At 36.6% G+C, this 16,068-nt stretch overlaps 2 protein-coding genes across 6 annotated transcripts in view; one reads left to right on the top strand and one right to left on the bottom strand.

Moving 5' to 3' along the window:
* The window catches only part of LOC102025623 (nascent polypeptide-associated complex subunit alpha, muscle-specific form-like), a 23,900-nt gene extending 15,545 nt beyond the window's left edge, over positions 1–8,355 (bottom strand). The window contains 2 exon segments of the mRNA XM_013517303.1: positions 4–771; positions 8,289–8,355. Of these exon segments, the coding sequence (XP_013372757.1) occupies positions 4–771; positions 8,289–8,355 (835 nt within the window).
* The window catches only part of Tab2 (TGF-beta activated kinase 1/MAP3K7 binding protein 2), a 76,635-nt gene continuing 60,567 nt past the window's right edge, over positions 1–16,068 (top strand). For all 5 annotated transcript variants that reach the window (XM_005390616.2, XM_013517376.1, XM_013517375.1 and 2 more), the window contains exon 1: positions 1–103. The gene's annotated coding sequence lies outside the window, so the exon portion shown is untranslated. The remainder of the gene's footprint in view (positions 104–16,068) is intronic.

Genomic DNA, 16,068 nt, shown 5'->3' with positions numbered 1-16,068 from the left:
GACTCGGAGGCGGCGGCGGCGCTGGCGGCGACGGCGGAGACGGCTGCCCTAGTGGGAGAGGCAGCGGCGGCCGAGGAGGAGGAGGGGGAAGCGGCGGCGAAGGGTAAGCGGACGGCGCTGCCGGGCCTCGGCGGGGTCCCCCGCGCGGCGCTCCTCTCCGCCCCCCGCACCTCCCCTTCCCGGGCAGGGGCTCCGCCGACTCGCGAGGCCCTCGCGGGGCGCCCGCGCCTTCTTCGCCCTCTTCCTCCCTCCGCCCCTGTCCTTCCCCCAGTGGCGAGGCAGAGGGAGGCCCCCCAAGTCCTGCGCACCGGTGGGGGTGGGGAGCATCGGGCCGGGCCTGGCTCGGGGCGTCGGTGCGGCGGGGGAGGGGGTCCTGGGAACCGGGCGCCGGGGGAGCTCGCGGCAGGCAGGGGCTGACCGGGAGTGGGGGACCGCTGTGCCTGCCCGCGGGCGTGTGTGCGCCGGCGGCGGGGGAGGCAGAAGTCCTTTCGGGGAGCCGGGATCCGAGTAAAGATGACTTTGGGACAGGGAGAAATTGTGTGTTGGTCTGGGGGACACCGTCCTTCCCTTTCCGATCTTGGTTTTCTGCAGCCTTCCTTGAAGTGAGGAGCAAGCCCCGCTGTGAATACACGGCCTCTCGGAACTCGCGGTGTAGTTCTCGTTTTCGGTTCGTGCAGCCTCCAGCCCTGCAGTTGTGGTCGAGGCAGGGAGCTTGCGAGGGTCTCTTGGCCCTGCCGAACAGGTGACAGGTGGATTTTTCCGCCGCGGATGCTGTGGGGTTGTTGGGTCAGAGTTGTATACCGGACTGTCAGAGAGCGTGTGAGTTTGTATTTATGTGTTTGGCCGTGTTTCATTCCATATATAGTATATTTGAGATGTTAGGGTTCCGTTCAAGTCAGCTTAATTGTAGTGGAGAAATTCTTCAAATGCTTCTGATAAGAGGGGTTTTCAGCAGAGGAGGGAATTTGCCGCTTCACAGGGGTTCTTCGGTAGTTGGTGAAATTCACGTATCCAAAGCAAAGGTTGTTCAGTGCCTTTATTCATTGGAAAGTTCTTGAACGCTAAGGTCGTGTTCACGGCAGCAGCAAGGCAATATAATTTGCATCCATTTTGTCTGTTTTAAGTTAAGTTTGTAAAGTGCAAAATTTTAAGATCAGGTTGATTGACATTTTATAAAAGGAAGTAGTTTCTTAACATACTCAAAGAAGCTGTTGCTCATTATGCAATTTCAGATTTGGCCGGGAATTTTGGTGGGCATGGAATAGAATATTTGCTTTCAGTTTTTACACTGTTGCTCTTTAGTAGTAGAGTCCTGACACCTTTTTAAAAAATACCTTTAAATTCTTTGTAACAGTGAGATCACAGTTGATTTTAAAACTTGACAGTCTGAAACTAACTTTTGAAAACAGCAGTTTTTAGTAAAGGAAGGTTTTGCTTTTTATTTTGCTGTGTTTCGGCTGAACACTTTAATTAGGAACCAGGAGAAGAATTGTCAGATAAATGAGCTACAGACTAAGTTAGGGACCGGTTAAAGAAAGATACTATAACTTTTTAAAAACGTCTGTGGAATGAGTATGTTGAATGATGGTACTCTCAGCATGTTAACAGGAAATAGAGCAAAAATTCCAATGATTCAGAACTTCTGTTTGGGTTTTCCCCCTTAAGTCTAATCAGTTTCTTATAGATGTGCTTAAGTTTTAAACCTTAATAAATGGAACTAAAAGTTGAATATGTTAATGAGATGATAAGGTCATCACTGAATATACTCGTTTCATTTTTCTGTTGGCTGCATGGAATTTTCAAGTATTGTCCAAAGGACACTAGTGAAATGACCACTATATGCACACTCCCCAGTGAACTCTGGTAGTACAGCCTGTGTTCTTTGTAACTTATTAAGTGGATGCAATGATTAGATGCTCATGATACATCGTGTTTCTTGAAAAATAAACTTTAACTTCAGTCAGTCCCATTAGATTAACATAGTGCCAGTGTTTGGTCCTTACTTAGTGGAAAGAAGTGCTTGCCTTCAGCTGAAGATATTCTAAGACTTGTGTACAGTTATTACAGTGAAATCAGAACTACCTAGATTCCTAATGACTGAGTATTGCTTATTTAGTTTAGTGACATACTAGACCTTGGTAAATGTCTTATTATAATTGGTCTTGTGTCTTAACAGAAATAAAAGTTTATTCTACTTCTGTAACTTTAAAAGGAAAATTCTTTTCTCAAAGTACTGTTTAGAAAGAAGTGTACATATGTATCAATGAACCTGCTACAGTTTGAAAAATAAGTGCAGTGTGTAAGCTGACTTATTCAATGAGTTATATGCTAGAAAAGTCTCTAAGGAATGTCTGAGTTTTCTAAAATTGGCAGTTTTTTTGTTATGTAAACAGATCAAGACTAAAAATTTATTTTTTTATAATTGTTGGCATACTTTAGAAGAAACTTTCTGCCTTGTGTTACAGATTTCTTTTAAAAGAACATTCCTGGTAATCTTTACAATAAATAAATCTCATAAATAAGACTGTAAAGATTTTTAATTCCATTATATCTGTAATTGGCCAGGTTCCCATGACCCAGAAAAAAGTAATAACACTTTTCCTTTGTTTTACATATGCTATTTTTATTTGATTTAAGGTAGGGACTCTTTAAAATAAGAGATTATGAGATAATAGACAAGTGTGAAAATTAGGACACAACAATAATGAGAAAATGGGGAGTAAGATGTAGTAGAGAAGTAGATGAACAGTTCTAGGCAGCTAGGAATATGAAGATGTGGGTGACAGTGACTGCCAAGTCTAGGAAAATGATCATGTTGAACTATACTAAGGACATTAGTTCTGTCTTTTGATAGGCTTTGACTATAAATGTCAATTTAAAACTCTCTGTATTAAGAACGATAGAATTTGGAGACGCTGAAATTATAATGTATGTGTGTTCATATTTATTTAACTCTGGCTGGTATTCCAAAACTATTTACAGTAATTTAATACTTTTTTGCAATGATTCTGATTCTTAAAATTCTTAAGTACTCTGGAAGTAGCTACATTCTACATTCTCTGTAGTCACTAAACTTACCTGTGATCCTGATAACTAAAGAGTTCTGTACAAGATTGGGGAGGGGGATTTTTTCCTTTGGTTTTTACGTTTCCCATCCATCGAAACAGCCTATATATTAATAAGTCATACTTTATCTACGTTTATTCTTCTAGTTTAAAAAAAGTGTGTGTGTGTGCATGCACGCGCACACGTTTGTGTAAGCCATAATAGTCACAAAACTTCTACAGTGAAGTTAGGCATTCCACTTAGATTTTTATTGACTCATTTTACAGAATGCTTACTTTCCCATTTCCTAATCCTAGAAAATAAATGAGCACTGGTGAGAAGTGCTTAAGGCAGACAATTTGATGTTTCAGCAGGAGATCCAAGACAGAATTGCCGCAAAGTAAAACCGTGCATGTTAAATATCAATAAAAGATCTCTATGAAAACTTTTAAAGTTTTGGCGCTTAAAAGTGGATTTGTTCAAAAATAAATTTATACAGACTCCCTTCATCTCTTAATGGTGCTTTATAAATGAGGCTTTGCTGAATGTGACTTTTTGACTTGTCCCATTCATTTTAAATATAAAACTTCAATATAGAATTTTGTTATATTTCTAATCATTGATTCCAGTTCAGACTTTGGCATTAAAGGAGTGTTACTCTGTAAAATGAAACAAACTGTTTATTGAATTCTTACTGTGTTCTAAGCATTCATTCATCTCACAGATAATTATTGAGCACTGGCTGTGTACTAGGGACTCTTCCAGATGCTTGAGGTACAGTACTGAATAGCAGACAAAAATGTCTGTTCTCATATAGTTTACATTTTAGTGGTAGAAGACATAATAAGTGAGTAAAATGTACCTGGATGAAAAAGTGCAGTGGAGAAAAAACAGTTTGGGGGATGAACATTGCTTACTTGATCTTTTAAAAACTGCATAATGGGTATTGTCTTGATGGCAGAAGTTAAAACACAACTGTAATCTAGAGTCACTGGAGAGTGTGCATATTATCTAGTCAGTGTAATGTTAGGAGAAACTTCAGACTTTTTCTGGTGAAGGAACATTGTCATGTAGGTTAATGAGCTAGATCTGAGTGTTTTGACAATAGACAATAAATACATAAATGTAAATTCTTGTTAACACATGTAATACTTGTTAATTTATGTAAATTCATGTAAATACTTGTTAAACATTTAGCATAGTGCCTGGCTCATGGTAAATATTTAGGATATGTCCCCCCTTTTTTTCATTTTTCTCCTGGATTGTATGAGCAAAGGTATTTCCAAGAATTTGCGAAGTACATATTAAGGAAAACATTTACAAAGATAAAAGAACACAATATAAGTTATGAAAGAGTTTTTTGAGGAAAGAGGAAAATAACCATTCGAATCACAGTGCTTATTTTGTTTTTATACTGCATCATCACTAAGTTGAGCTTTTCAGGGATAGACCACATCTTGTTTTTCTTTCAATTGTTACTTCACAATCTGGTCAGTGCTAGGCCTAAATAGCTAGGAACTTTGTGTGTGAAATGTTGAATGTTTCTTAGTCGTAGTTTTTTCATATATCATAACTCCTTTTGGTAATAAACTTCTGAATCTGAAACCTAAGGCTGCACTGGACTTAAATTCTTAAGTCCTTAGTTTAAAGCAGAGACTAAAATGTTATGCAAAGTATTCTGGATGCCATTTTCTTAAAAAAAAATCTGGCCAAACCTTTGGAGAAAAAAATCCAAGAAATTAAAAGGAAAGAATGGATAATTTGCAGCCAGGTTACTGTTCATTATCCTGTTCCTATGATGTTGGCACTGAAACTGTAGACTTTTAAGGCTTTATGAGTTAAATGGCTCAGTTATTTACTTATATTCCTATAATATGGGGAGTGCTGATGTTTCCACAAAAAAGCAAAAAACATCCCACCACACACACTTTAACAGTAATCCTTTGTCAAATATTTAAATCTTAGCAACAGTCTTCATTTTCCTGTACTATTGCAAGTTATTTTCTAGCTAATGAATAATTTTGCTGTTCCTGAAATGTTAATACTTCTATTTCTAAAACCCTTAACCATTTACACAAAATATTTCCTGAATTTTTAAAAAGTTACCCACCCGCAAAGTGTTAAATATTGCATGGATTTTCTTATATGAGAAACCCAAAGTAAATAATTTAGGAGCAAATAAAGGATAATAGGAAACAATAGGGAGCTAGACTATGGCGCTGGAAAGGGGATCTAGGAAAGGGGAAGACAGGAGGAAGAGAAGGGGAAGTAAAAAGGATCAAGATGAGATATGTATATTTCCCCATGATGAATGTATTTATTATGTACCATAAACAGACACCAATAAAAAAGGGACAAAAAAGAAAAAACTACCCACAAAGCATATATAGGATGTTTTATATTCAAATTTGATATGCCACAGTATCACTTTGGAAATGAGAAGTACTGTATGTACATACAGTTGAATATCTTGTGACTCTTGTGTTTTATTTTTTGTGTTTGTTTTTTGTTTTGTTTTGTTTTGAAATGGGGTCTTGGTTTATAGTTCAGGCTGGCCTCGAACTCACTCCAGTCATCCTGCCTCAACCTCCCTAGTGCTGAGTTTACAGGCTTGCATCCCCTCACCTGGCAGGTTTTGGTTTTAATAATATCATTGTATTTAATAATACTGTTATGTAATTAAATACTATTATGAATCTTAAGTTTTATTCTGAGATTTATTTACATTAAGGAAAATTTTTTTTAACCCTTAATACCTTACTGTGTTAAGCTTTTAGTGTGAGCAAAATTGTTTGCTTCCTGTCAGTTTGTCAGCCAGGCAGCCCAAAGATAATATTGTTTGTTTCATTAATAGAGTCAGCGGCAGTTCAACAAAATGATTTTCCTTTCCTCATTGAGAGAAAATAATTGCTAAAACAAATGAAGACTTGAAATCAGCTGCTTGACCTTGCAGAACATTGGTCTTATACCAGACAAATTTTGTTTAAGCAGGTAAATCAACAAAGGCAAAACTATGAACCTCACGGGTAAGGGTAGAAGGAAGTTTACCTGATTTTAATTCTCTCAGCAACTGAAGGAGATACTACTTTTGATTTTCTGTTAACTCATCAGGTTGTCAATCTCTGCTGCTTTAATTAAATATCTTAGTTTTACTATCTGGGGGTCAGTGACATGCAATACCTAGGTTTGAAACTTAGATGAGTCCAGTTTAAATTTGAGTTCTATTGCTAACTGTAGCTATGTGATCTGAGGTATCATTGAGACTCTTTGAGCCAAGGATTTTCCTTTAGAAAAATGAGAATTGTAATAACTACCTTGCTTGGTAGTTCTAACTACTTTTTCTCTATTTCTTGTGTTGTCTACCACAGTATCTACCTGGTAACTAGTAGCCATCAGTAAGTTGCACTCAAAATGTAAAATACATCCTGTGATACCCTATGCTCCCACCTACCATGTGCTGGGGATTTAATTTAGCACTTTATGTTTGCTATGCAAGTGCTCTGCCACTGAACTACACCCATAGTCCATACTGTGCTTTTAAGGCAGTTTTTCTAACTACAGTACAACTCTCATAGTGGCCTCATGTTCATCACCTTTTATTTACTAGTTTAGTTATAAAATGTAATAGTAATAATCTTCGAAATAGAGCAAGTCGAGCTCTTGTTCTAGTTATCATGAGTATGTACTTTAAGGCAAGGTGATTTCACACTTGGAATTCTTTGTTAGGTTTTCCTTTTAGGGTGTCTGTTCTCTTTTCCTCAACAATTGAAATGAAAGGAAAATAATTCCTGCACTTTTCAGTATACTAAAATTTTGGACAAAGAATAAAATAAAACATAACTGCTTTTTTAAATCACAAAATGAAGCTGGGCATGATAGGGCATGCCTGTAATCCCAGCACTGGAGAGGCTGAGGCAGGAGGATCCTTGCGAGACCCTGGGCTACAAAGTGAGCTCAAGACCAGCCTGAACTGCATAGCAAGACCCTGTCTCAAAAAGACCAAAAAAAAAAAAAAAAAAAATTGCAGGTTATTAATTCTTTGTACTTTTCATTCCTATTCTTGAGGGAAGGCCTAATTTTCAATTTGAAATTAGTCGCAGATGCATGACTTAGTTTTTATATAGGAAAAACATTTCAAATTGGCATAGATTAGATATTGAATCCTCCACTATGAAGTTAAATATTATTTTTAAAACTGCTAATTTATGTAAAGTAATTCTTGCACTTTTTTCTTAAATTGCTAGGTAGCTTTTTCAATTAGTATTTCAGTAACACACTTTTCTGTTTGTATGTCACATTCAAAAGGGAAACAGTGATGTATGTCCCCTTGTTTATTGCTGGATTATTTACATTTATCTTTTGCTTGTTTTTTTCTAAAATGTTTTGTCTTAATCCATTGAGTAAGCTGGTGTGATTGCTGTATTTTGCTCACCTAATTAGTGCTAAATAACTAAATAATATCTTAATATTAAATATTAATATCTTAATGATGCCTTTTTTATTGATTATTCACTAACATTCAGAATTTTTTCTGGTGTGATTTAAGCAATTCATGGAAATATAAACAGTGATATATGCACTCCCATGTTTATAGCAGCACAGTTTGTAGTAGCCAAATCTTGGAAACAGCCCAAATCCTTATCAACCCATGAATGGATAAAGAAAATGTGGGGCTTTTAAAAAATATACAATGGAGTACTACTCTGCCACGAAGAAGGATGAGCTTGAGATATTCTTAGGGTAAATGGATGCACGTTGAGACCATACTGTTAAATGAAATAAATTGGACACATGTAAATGCATTGTTTCTCTGGTGTAAGAAACTGAAAATGTAAGTAATCAAATAGGAAGAAAATGTTCAAATGGGGAAGGGAACAAAGGAAGGGAGAGGAGGAAAGGAAAGAGGAAAAAATTTTTAGAAGTGAGAAAAGAAGGAAAAATGGGAACAAAGCTTTTGTAAATGGGAGGCAAAGGGGATGAATGGAGGGTAGTGGAATGGGAAAAACAAGAATCAAGTTATGTGCAGGTACAAATTCTCTTATGATGAGTGTAATCATTATGTGTGTCTAAAATGTGCCAATAAAATCTTACTGAAGCAGGGAAAAGAAATATAAAGCTAGTTGCAGTATAGTTACGTTTAAAACAGTTTTTAAAACTGATTGCATTAAGTATATTTAGAATATTCTGTGGTGATATGAAATCTCTTATTCTGTGAGTAGTTAATATACTTTATAGTTTTATACCTGTGTAGTCTTTGTGCAGCCTGTAAAAGTCAGAAGCACAGATAATGGGGACCCAGTCATTGACCATTGGATAAATGACGTGTTATTATTGCAGAAGGTACATATTGGTCTTTTCAGTCTTGTTTTGTAGCAGAATAGTTCTGCTGTTAACAAAAGGATTATTCATATGCATATGCACAAAAGTTTCATTTTTGTTTTGATCAACTATCATTAGTTTGAAAACATTTTCAAATTCTTTCAGATGGGTCACAATACCAATAATAATTAGGTTTGTCATCCATGTCATCCATATATTGCACAGAAATTTAAACTGAAGAAATCTCCCCTTAAAAAGTAATAATTTCCTTTTTGGTGCAGAAATTGAACTCAGGACCTTGCGCTTGCCAGGCAGGTACTATACTGCTGAGCAATATCCTCTGCCAAAAACTGATAGTATGGAAATCTGGTATGAAGCCTGTTGTATAGATGCTTCCTTCTATGTCCTTGACATTCTGTGGACTATTTTTTATACTTTTATAGGCATATTTCCAGATCATAGGTTTTTACTGGTGCTAAGTCATCAGAGGAAAATAATGGTAGAGAAGACAGCAATATAGGCAAGAAGATTTTTACTTAAGAAAAATAATTGTGGTATAGTTGCTGTTTGTTTGTTGTTTGGTTTGGTTTGGTTTGGTTTTGGTTTTTTGAAACAATCTAGTTGAAGCTGGCCTTAAACTCTCTGAGATACTCCTGCCTCAGCCTCCTGAGTGCTGGAATTATAGACATGTACCCCCATGCTGGGCTCACACTTGCTTTTTCATAATGTCCCGGTAAACAGGAACATCTACTCTTTAGAACTTAAGCAGATGTATGTAGGTATCACAGTTAAGCATTTCCTAGAATTGAAGAGAAAATGTGCACAAAGAAATATCTAAGGGACCAGAGTCAAATAAAAGTTGCTGGAAATATGGGTATTATATATTTGCATTGCAGCAACTGTTGCTGTTTACTCTGACCAGCATGTATACTTAAATAGTGTTGCCACTTTTGTTCTTATTTTCTAGTAAATGAAAAATAAGCACATTGAAATGGGGGTTTCAAAAGAAAATTCCCACTTCTACATATGGTAATTCTGCCTTTTAAAATACAAAAGTACACCCACCAGCATACATGGGTTGGGCTTGCTTGCTCTTTGAGATTTTTCTAGCTGAGGTGATTGGTTGACATGAGATTTTCCTCACTTGGACAGTCACATACTGTACTTTGAAGGATGACTGCCAGTACTATTGTACTGTAGTTCTCTAAGAGGAACAAGAAGATGCTTTTTTGGGGAAATATATTAGTTTATGGGAAGATTGAGGTGGTGATCCTAGTCAAACCAAACTACAGATCAGTAAGTACTCCAACTTCTGTAGGATTATCACATGACTAAAAGAAGAAGAGTTTGATACAACTTCTAAGGCATGTTTGTGCAAAAGAGCTGCTGACCTAAGTAAGAAATTTTGCCATACGCATTCTTCGTCGTGTCTCATCACTACATTCTTTGTTATTCTAACTCAGTAGTTTTGAGGTCCTGCTGTGTGCCAGATACTTTGCTAGGTAAAAGGTACGGGCATATTGGTAAGATGGTTCTTGTCCTTGAGATATGTTTGCAAATGAGCATCTATATTATGACCAATGTGAAAGTAGTAAGTAAAGTATTTTAGGAACTCACAGGAGGAAATACGTGATTCTGTGGGTTGATGAAAAGATATGATAGGGAAATCTTCATAGGAAAGATGACACTTAATATGAGTATGTGTCAGACAAGGAAGAAATGTACAGGCTGCAGGGAGAGAGGTCATTTCGAACAGAGGAAAGCAACATTCCTGAAGCATAGAAGTAGAAAGTCAACATATCATTAGTAATTGTGATTGTTCTTCAGTGCATTCGGCTTCATTACTGAGTTAATAGGAAATAAGATGGAAAATTAGAAGACAGATCATGAAGATACTTGTGTACTCTGTAAAGAAAATTTGACTTCATCCTATTAGTGATGAAAGGTAAGTGCTTAATGCTCTAGAAAGACTGGCTGCAGTAAAGAGAATACTTTAGAAAAGAAATTGGAAGAGGCAGACCTTAGAACCACCTGTCTGAGAGTTGACAAGGGTGGGAATTAAGACTGTGGTAATGGGGTAATTAAGAAAGGAATAAGTGATAGTCTTGAGAAAGAAATACTGAATGAAGTAAGGGTGAGGGTCACACATGCCCTGGCTTGAGGCCCTAGGTGCATAGTGATGACATTCACCAATACAGAATAGACCAAGGGAGTAATAAATGAGAAAGATGTTTGAGTTTGGTTTTAAGGTTTCTAGGACGGAGAAAGAGAAATAAGATACCACTTTATGTGGCAGGAATCAGAAGGGTTTCTGATTAGATGTTTGAGCAGGTACCTCAATGAAGTGATAAAGGGCAGAGTTTTCCAAATAGAAGGAAATGCAAATGCAGCACCTTCCAATGGGAGCCTGCCTTACCATCTTTCAAAAGCTGGAAGGCCAGTGGACTTTGGAAATGAGTAAGGGAGCAGAAAGGTAGATGAGATCCCAATGAGTGTGTGCTTGTTTGTCTAAGGTTTTTAGATTGTGGTAAGATTATATTCAAGATGAAGTAGGAAGCCAGTAAGGGTTTTAAGATAGAGAGTAATTTGCCCTCCCATCATTTCTTAGAATATGATTTATTTATTGGTGTTTGTGTGTAGCAGGGAACATTTATTTTGTATATAGTTCTATAATATTTATCTTGTGTAGAGATTTATGTAGTCATCAGTTGGCTATAGAAATGTCTCTTTATCACCAAAAAAGTTTTTTCTTACCCTTTATAACCTTTCCGTTTATAACCCCTTGCAACCACCATTCTGTTCTCTAACACCATAATTTTGTAACTTTGAGAATGTTACATAAAAGGAATCATACATTATTTTACCTTTTAAGATAAACTTTTACAATTCAGCATAATGTACATGAGGTCCAAATTGTCGCATGTATCCTAGTTTATTCCTTATTAATGTAGAGAAGTATTCTATTGTATGGGTGTACCAAAATCTGTGTAAACACCATTTTGAAGGGTTTTTAGGACTTCAAAAATAAATCTTCAATGAATAGTTTTATAAAAATTCCTATGTGAAAGTACATTATAAGCTGGGCATGGTGGTGCACATCTGTAATCCCAACATTTGGGAGGCTGAGGCAGGAGGATCATTGTGAGTTCAAGGCCATCCTGGGCTACAAAGTGAGTTCAAGACCAACCTGAACTGCATAGTGAGACCCTGTCTCAAAAAGACCAAAAAAAAAAAAAAAAGTACATTATATAACTCCCCAGGAGTACAGGTGTTGCACTGCATTATAAATATTATATTTAACTTTATAAAAAATGGCCTGGCTTTTCCAGGGTAGCTATAACCAGTAACGTATAAATACAGTTTCTCTACATCCTCACCAGCACTTGATGTCGTCGGTATTGTTCACTTCAACTAATATGTGACATTTCATTGCAGCATCATTTGCATTTTCTAATGGCTAATGATGTTGAACATATTTTCATGTGCTGCTTTCATATGGTATAGTGTTCGCTCAATTTTTGCCCATATTTTAATTGACTTGTTTGTTTTCTTATGGAATTTAAAGAGGTATTTTTACATATTCTGGGTCCAAGTCCTTTGTTGAATAAGTGATTTACAAGTATTTTCTCCTAGGATGTGTTTGAGGTTTTTTTGTTTTTTTGTCTTTTTGAGACAGGGTTTTGCTATGCAGTTCAGGCTGGCCTTGAGCTCACTTTGTAGCTCATGTTTTGTGGCCCAACTTGCAACAATCCTCCTGCCTCAGCCTCCCGAGTGCTGGGATTACAGGCATGTGCCACCATGCCCAGCATCTTCGAGGATATGGCTTCCCTTTATAACCTCTAACCAATGTCTAGTCAGTTGTTCCAACATTATTTGTTGAAAAGATAAGACTGTCCTTCCATTTTATTGCTTTTGCATCTCTGTCAAAAATCTGGTGGCCAGCTCAGTGGCACAGCGCCTGCCTGGCAAGTGCAACATCTTGGGTTCGATTCCCAGTACGGGGGGGGGGGGGGGGAATATCTGGTGGCCATAATTGTAAGAGTCTTTCCTGGATTCTCTAGTCTTTTCCATTGATCTTTATGTCTATCCCTTCACTTGTACCATACTATCTTGATTACCTTTTTTTTTTTTTTTTTGGTTTTTCTCTGGTACCAGGAACTGAACTCACAACCTTGCGCTTGCCAGGCAGGCGCTTTTGCCGCTGAGCTAAATCCCCAGCCCTATATATAAATCTTTAAAAAGTTTCTCCGATTTTATCTTTCAGAAGTGTTTTTGCCTATTTTAGTTCCTTTCCATGTAAAACTTAGAATCTATACAAATGTGTTGCTGGGATTTCGGTAAGAGTTGCATTAAATCTCTGGATCAGTTTGGAGGGAGTTTGACTTGTTTATATTTTGTTGAGTCTTTCAGTCAGTGAGTGGTATGTCTTCATTTACTTAAGTCTTTGATTTTTTTCATCAGCACTTTATAGTTTCCATCTTACAGAGCCTATGCATATTTTATTAGATACATACTTAGGTTTTTTTAAGTGGTTATTTTTAATTTTGATGGTAACTATTCATTGTTAGCTTATGTCAGTATGATTGATTTTTATGGGGAAACCTTACACCCCTGAGAGCTTGTTAGGTTACCAATTTAGTTTTTAAATATTTTTTAGATTTCACATACAGTTAGTTTTAATTCTTCCAAGCTGTATGGCTTTTATTTCTTTTTCTTGCCTTACTGCTCTGACTAGTACTTTCAGTTTCATGTTTATTAGAAATGGTCAGATTGATCTTATGGGGAAAAGCAGTATATGATTGCTGTAGGTATTTTTGTAGGTGCTGTTTATTGAGTTAGAAAATTTCCATCATATTGTTAGTTTGTTAAGAGTTTTTACCATGATTGGTCCTGGATTTTGTCAAATCCTTTTTGTATAACAACTAATATGATTATCTGGCTTTTTTTTATACTGGTAACTTTTTTGGGGGGGGGGTTGGGTTTTTCTCCGGTACCGGGAACCGAACTCACAACCTTGTGCTTGCCAGGCAGGCGCTTTTGCCGCTGAGCTAAATCCCCAGCCCCTGGTAACTTTTTTTTTAATATTTGCTGTGTGTGGAATATAGACTGAGGACAGAACAATGAAAGAAGTAAGCAGGAAAATATATTGGAAAATTGTTGCAATAGTCTAGATGAAAAGTGATGGAACCACCACAGTAGCAACAGGAAATAGATCAAATTTTTGTTTCAAACCCTGTTTGGGCAGGAATTGCTAATGAATTAGATGTCAGGCATGAAAGAAAATTCAAGGATGACTCCCCAAGCAATTGGAAGAAGTGTGGAGTTGCTTGACTCAATTGGGGAAGAGTAGTAAAGTAGCAAGTTCAGACTGGGCTGGACAATCAGAAACTTGTTTTTGGATGTGTTAACTTTGTGGTCCCTTTAATATATACAAGTGGTGATATCAAGTAAGCAATTCATTTGATATTTAAAGTGAAATTTAGGCAAGCTGTTAAGGCTAGAAGTACAAATTTGGGAGTCTTTGAGTTCATGTATAAGAAATTATACTGGTATAGTATTTGTTAAAAATTATACCTACAACTACTTTGCTTTTACTGTATCCTCACTTAAGGTTTATTAGCAAAATGCCAGATTATCCTAGCACAGTAATGATGAACCTTTCAGAACTTTGAATGATAACAAGCATCCGGCTGCGGCACATTTGCCATAGGTTTACCGCCACTGTCTTAGCATGTGAAGACCTTAGTAAAAATTTGGATTGGTTCTAGTTATCAGCAGACTTGTGTATCTGACATTAAGCGTACCAGAAAGTATGTGATCGGAAGATAATTTTGGCAGTTATATTTACTATATTATGTATTTAATCTTAACTTATTTGATAGGTGAATGGCTATAATAGTAGTCATCTAAAAGTGTTTTACTAATTTTCAGAGCTTTGTAAAATGAAGTAGCGCTATAAGAATTATGAAAAAAGAGTTTGACATTAAGTGCCCAGATGACTTTCTGTGATAGCATTTCTCTTGCAGATAAAACCAGCCAGAGGGATAAATCAAAAACAAAAATGCAAAGCAGCTAGCAAGGAGATACTTAGAGCTAGAAATAAATTGGTGAAAGGAAAATGAGCCTCATGTGAAAACATGTATCTTCTGAATCTCCCACATAATTGTTTACTTTATGTTGAAGTTTTCTGGAAAATGTTTTTAAATACCACAATTCTAATACCACAATTCTTTTCTGTTACAGCTAATCATTCAGTATAGCCAGGCTGAGGCAGGAGGATTGTTGTGAGTTTGAGACCAGCCTGGGCTACAAAGTGAGCCCAAGGTCAGCCTGAACTGCAGTGAGACCCTGTCTCAAAAAGACAAAAAAAAATGTGTATTTTCTTATTGGTAATTTATATATTTCTAACTTTGTTTTATTTACATATATTGTAGGACTCACCAAGGTGTATTGTAATTATCTGTTTACTTTTCATTATTTGCCACTAAATATACATTTTTTTATAGCATTAGTATAATGTCTTAGCATGTGAACTGTTACTAAATATTTGTGGAGTAAAGGAACACAGACACAGGTTTAAAGCTAGATTTGCTTATTTTTGAAAGTAAGTGAGTTTTTGAATTCCAGATTACAAATTATGGTTGAACAGCTTTTCTACTCATATTGTTATGCTTTTAAACAGGCATTTCACTCCTAGAGAATGTACCTATACATACATAGTTGCCATTGCTAACCTAGGGTCAGTGAGGCACATATTTTGCTGTTTGTTGTTTCACCCCTAGTGGTAATGGATTTCTGTGAGTACATCTGAATTTTGGCCCAGATTTCTTACGTTGAATGAGTACTAGGCTAGGCATATTGAGTCCATAGTAACATGTTTCAGGATATTTTCTGTGCACACTTTAAAAGAATCATCTATTTTGATCTGTCTAGTCCTTTACCCCACATCTTGTTCGACTGTAGAGGTATAAGCCAAGTTTCTCTTCAGTAATAATTATACCTATGAAAGCATTTCCATGTATGTCTTCAGTTTGAGCATTATAAGATAAAAACACCCCAGGTCTTTATACTAATACAAATTTAAAGCTACAGTATTTTCTTTTCAGACTACTGTGTGTGTGTGTGTAGGTAGGTAGAGATAAGTATGTTAGTCCATGACAAATTAATAAAATTTAAAGGAAGAAGTACTTTCTCTGGTATTGTTGATACCAGCAACATAAGAGGGTTTGGTACTCTAAGTGTTGTAGAGAGTAAGGAGCAAAGAGAACTAGGTAAATAAACCTAGTGAGAAACTATGTATAGTCACCTGAGTCGAATAGAGAGTTATCTGTCTTATGTATTTATTTGAATTTTTAAATAAATACATTCTAAATCATTTGGCCCAGTGCCTAGCACTTATTAGATATAATCTATTAATAGAAATGTTGTTACAAAGTTATTTTTAAAACTTTATAATCTATTCCGATATTCCCTAGTGTCAAAAGTTCCTAATGCAACACAATTCAGTATAACTCTCCAAAAAATCTCTTTCTTCTCTTGGGAAGGAAATTGATATGATCCAGCCTGCATTTTAGGCAGCTTATAAGTTTGTTCCCACTGTGCAGTATAACTCAGAAAGGCTTAAGAGTAAGCTATCCAGTAAGAAGTTATTGTGTACTGTGATTGTCTAGGTAACAGCTGAACAAGAACATAGTGGTGTGGGAA

Source organism: Chinchilla lanigera, unplaced genomic scaffold (assembly GCF_000276665.1).
Source record: "Chinchilla lanigera isolate Chin_1 unplaced genomic scaffold, ChiLan1.0 scaffold00038, whole genome shotgun sequence".
In the NCBI taxonomy this organism is placed as follows: domain Eukaryota; kingdom Metazoa; phylum Chordata; class Mammalia; order Rodentia; family Chinchillidae; genus Chinchilla; species Chinchilla lanigera.
This window is presented reverse-complemented; position numbering and strand designations above follow the sequence as displayed.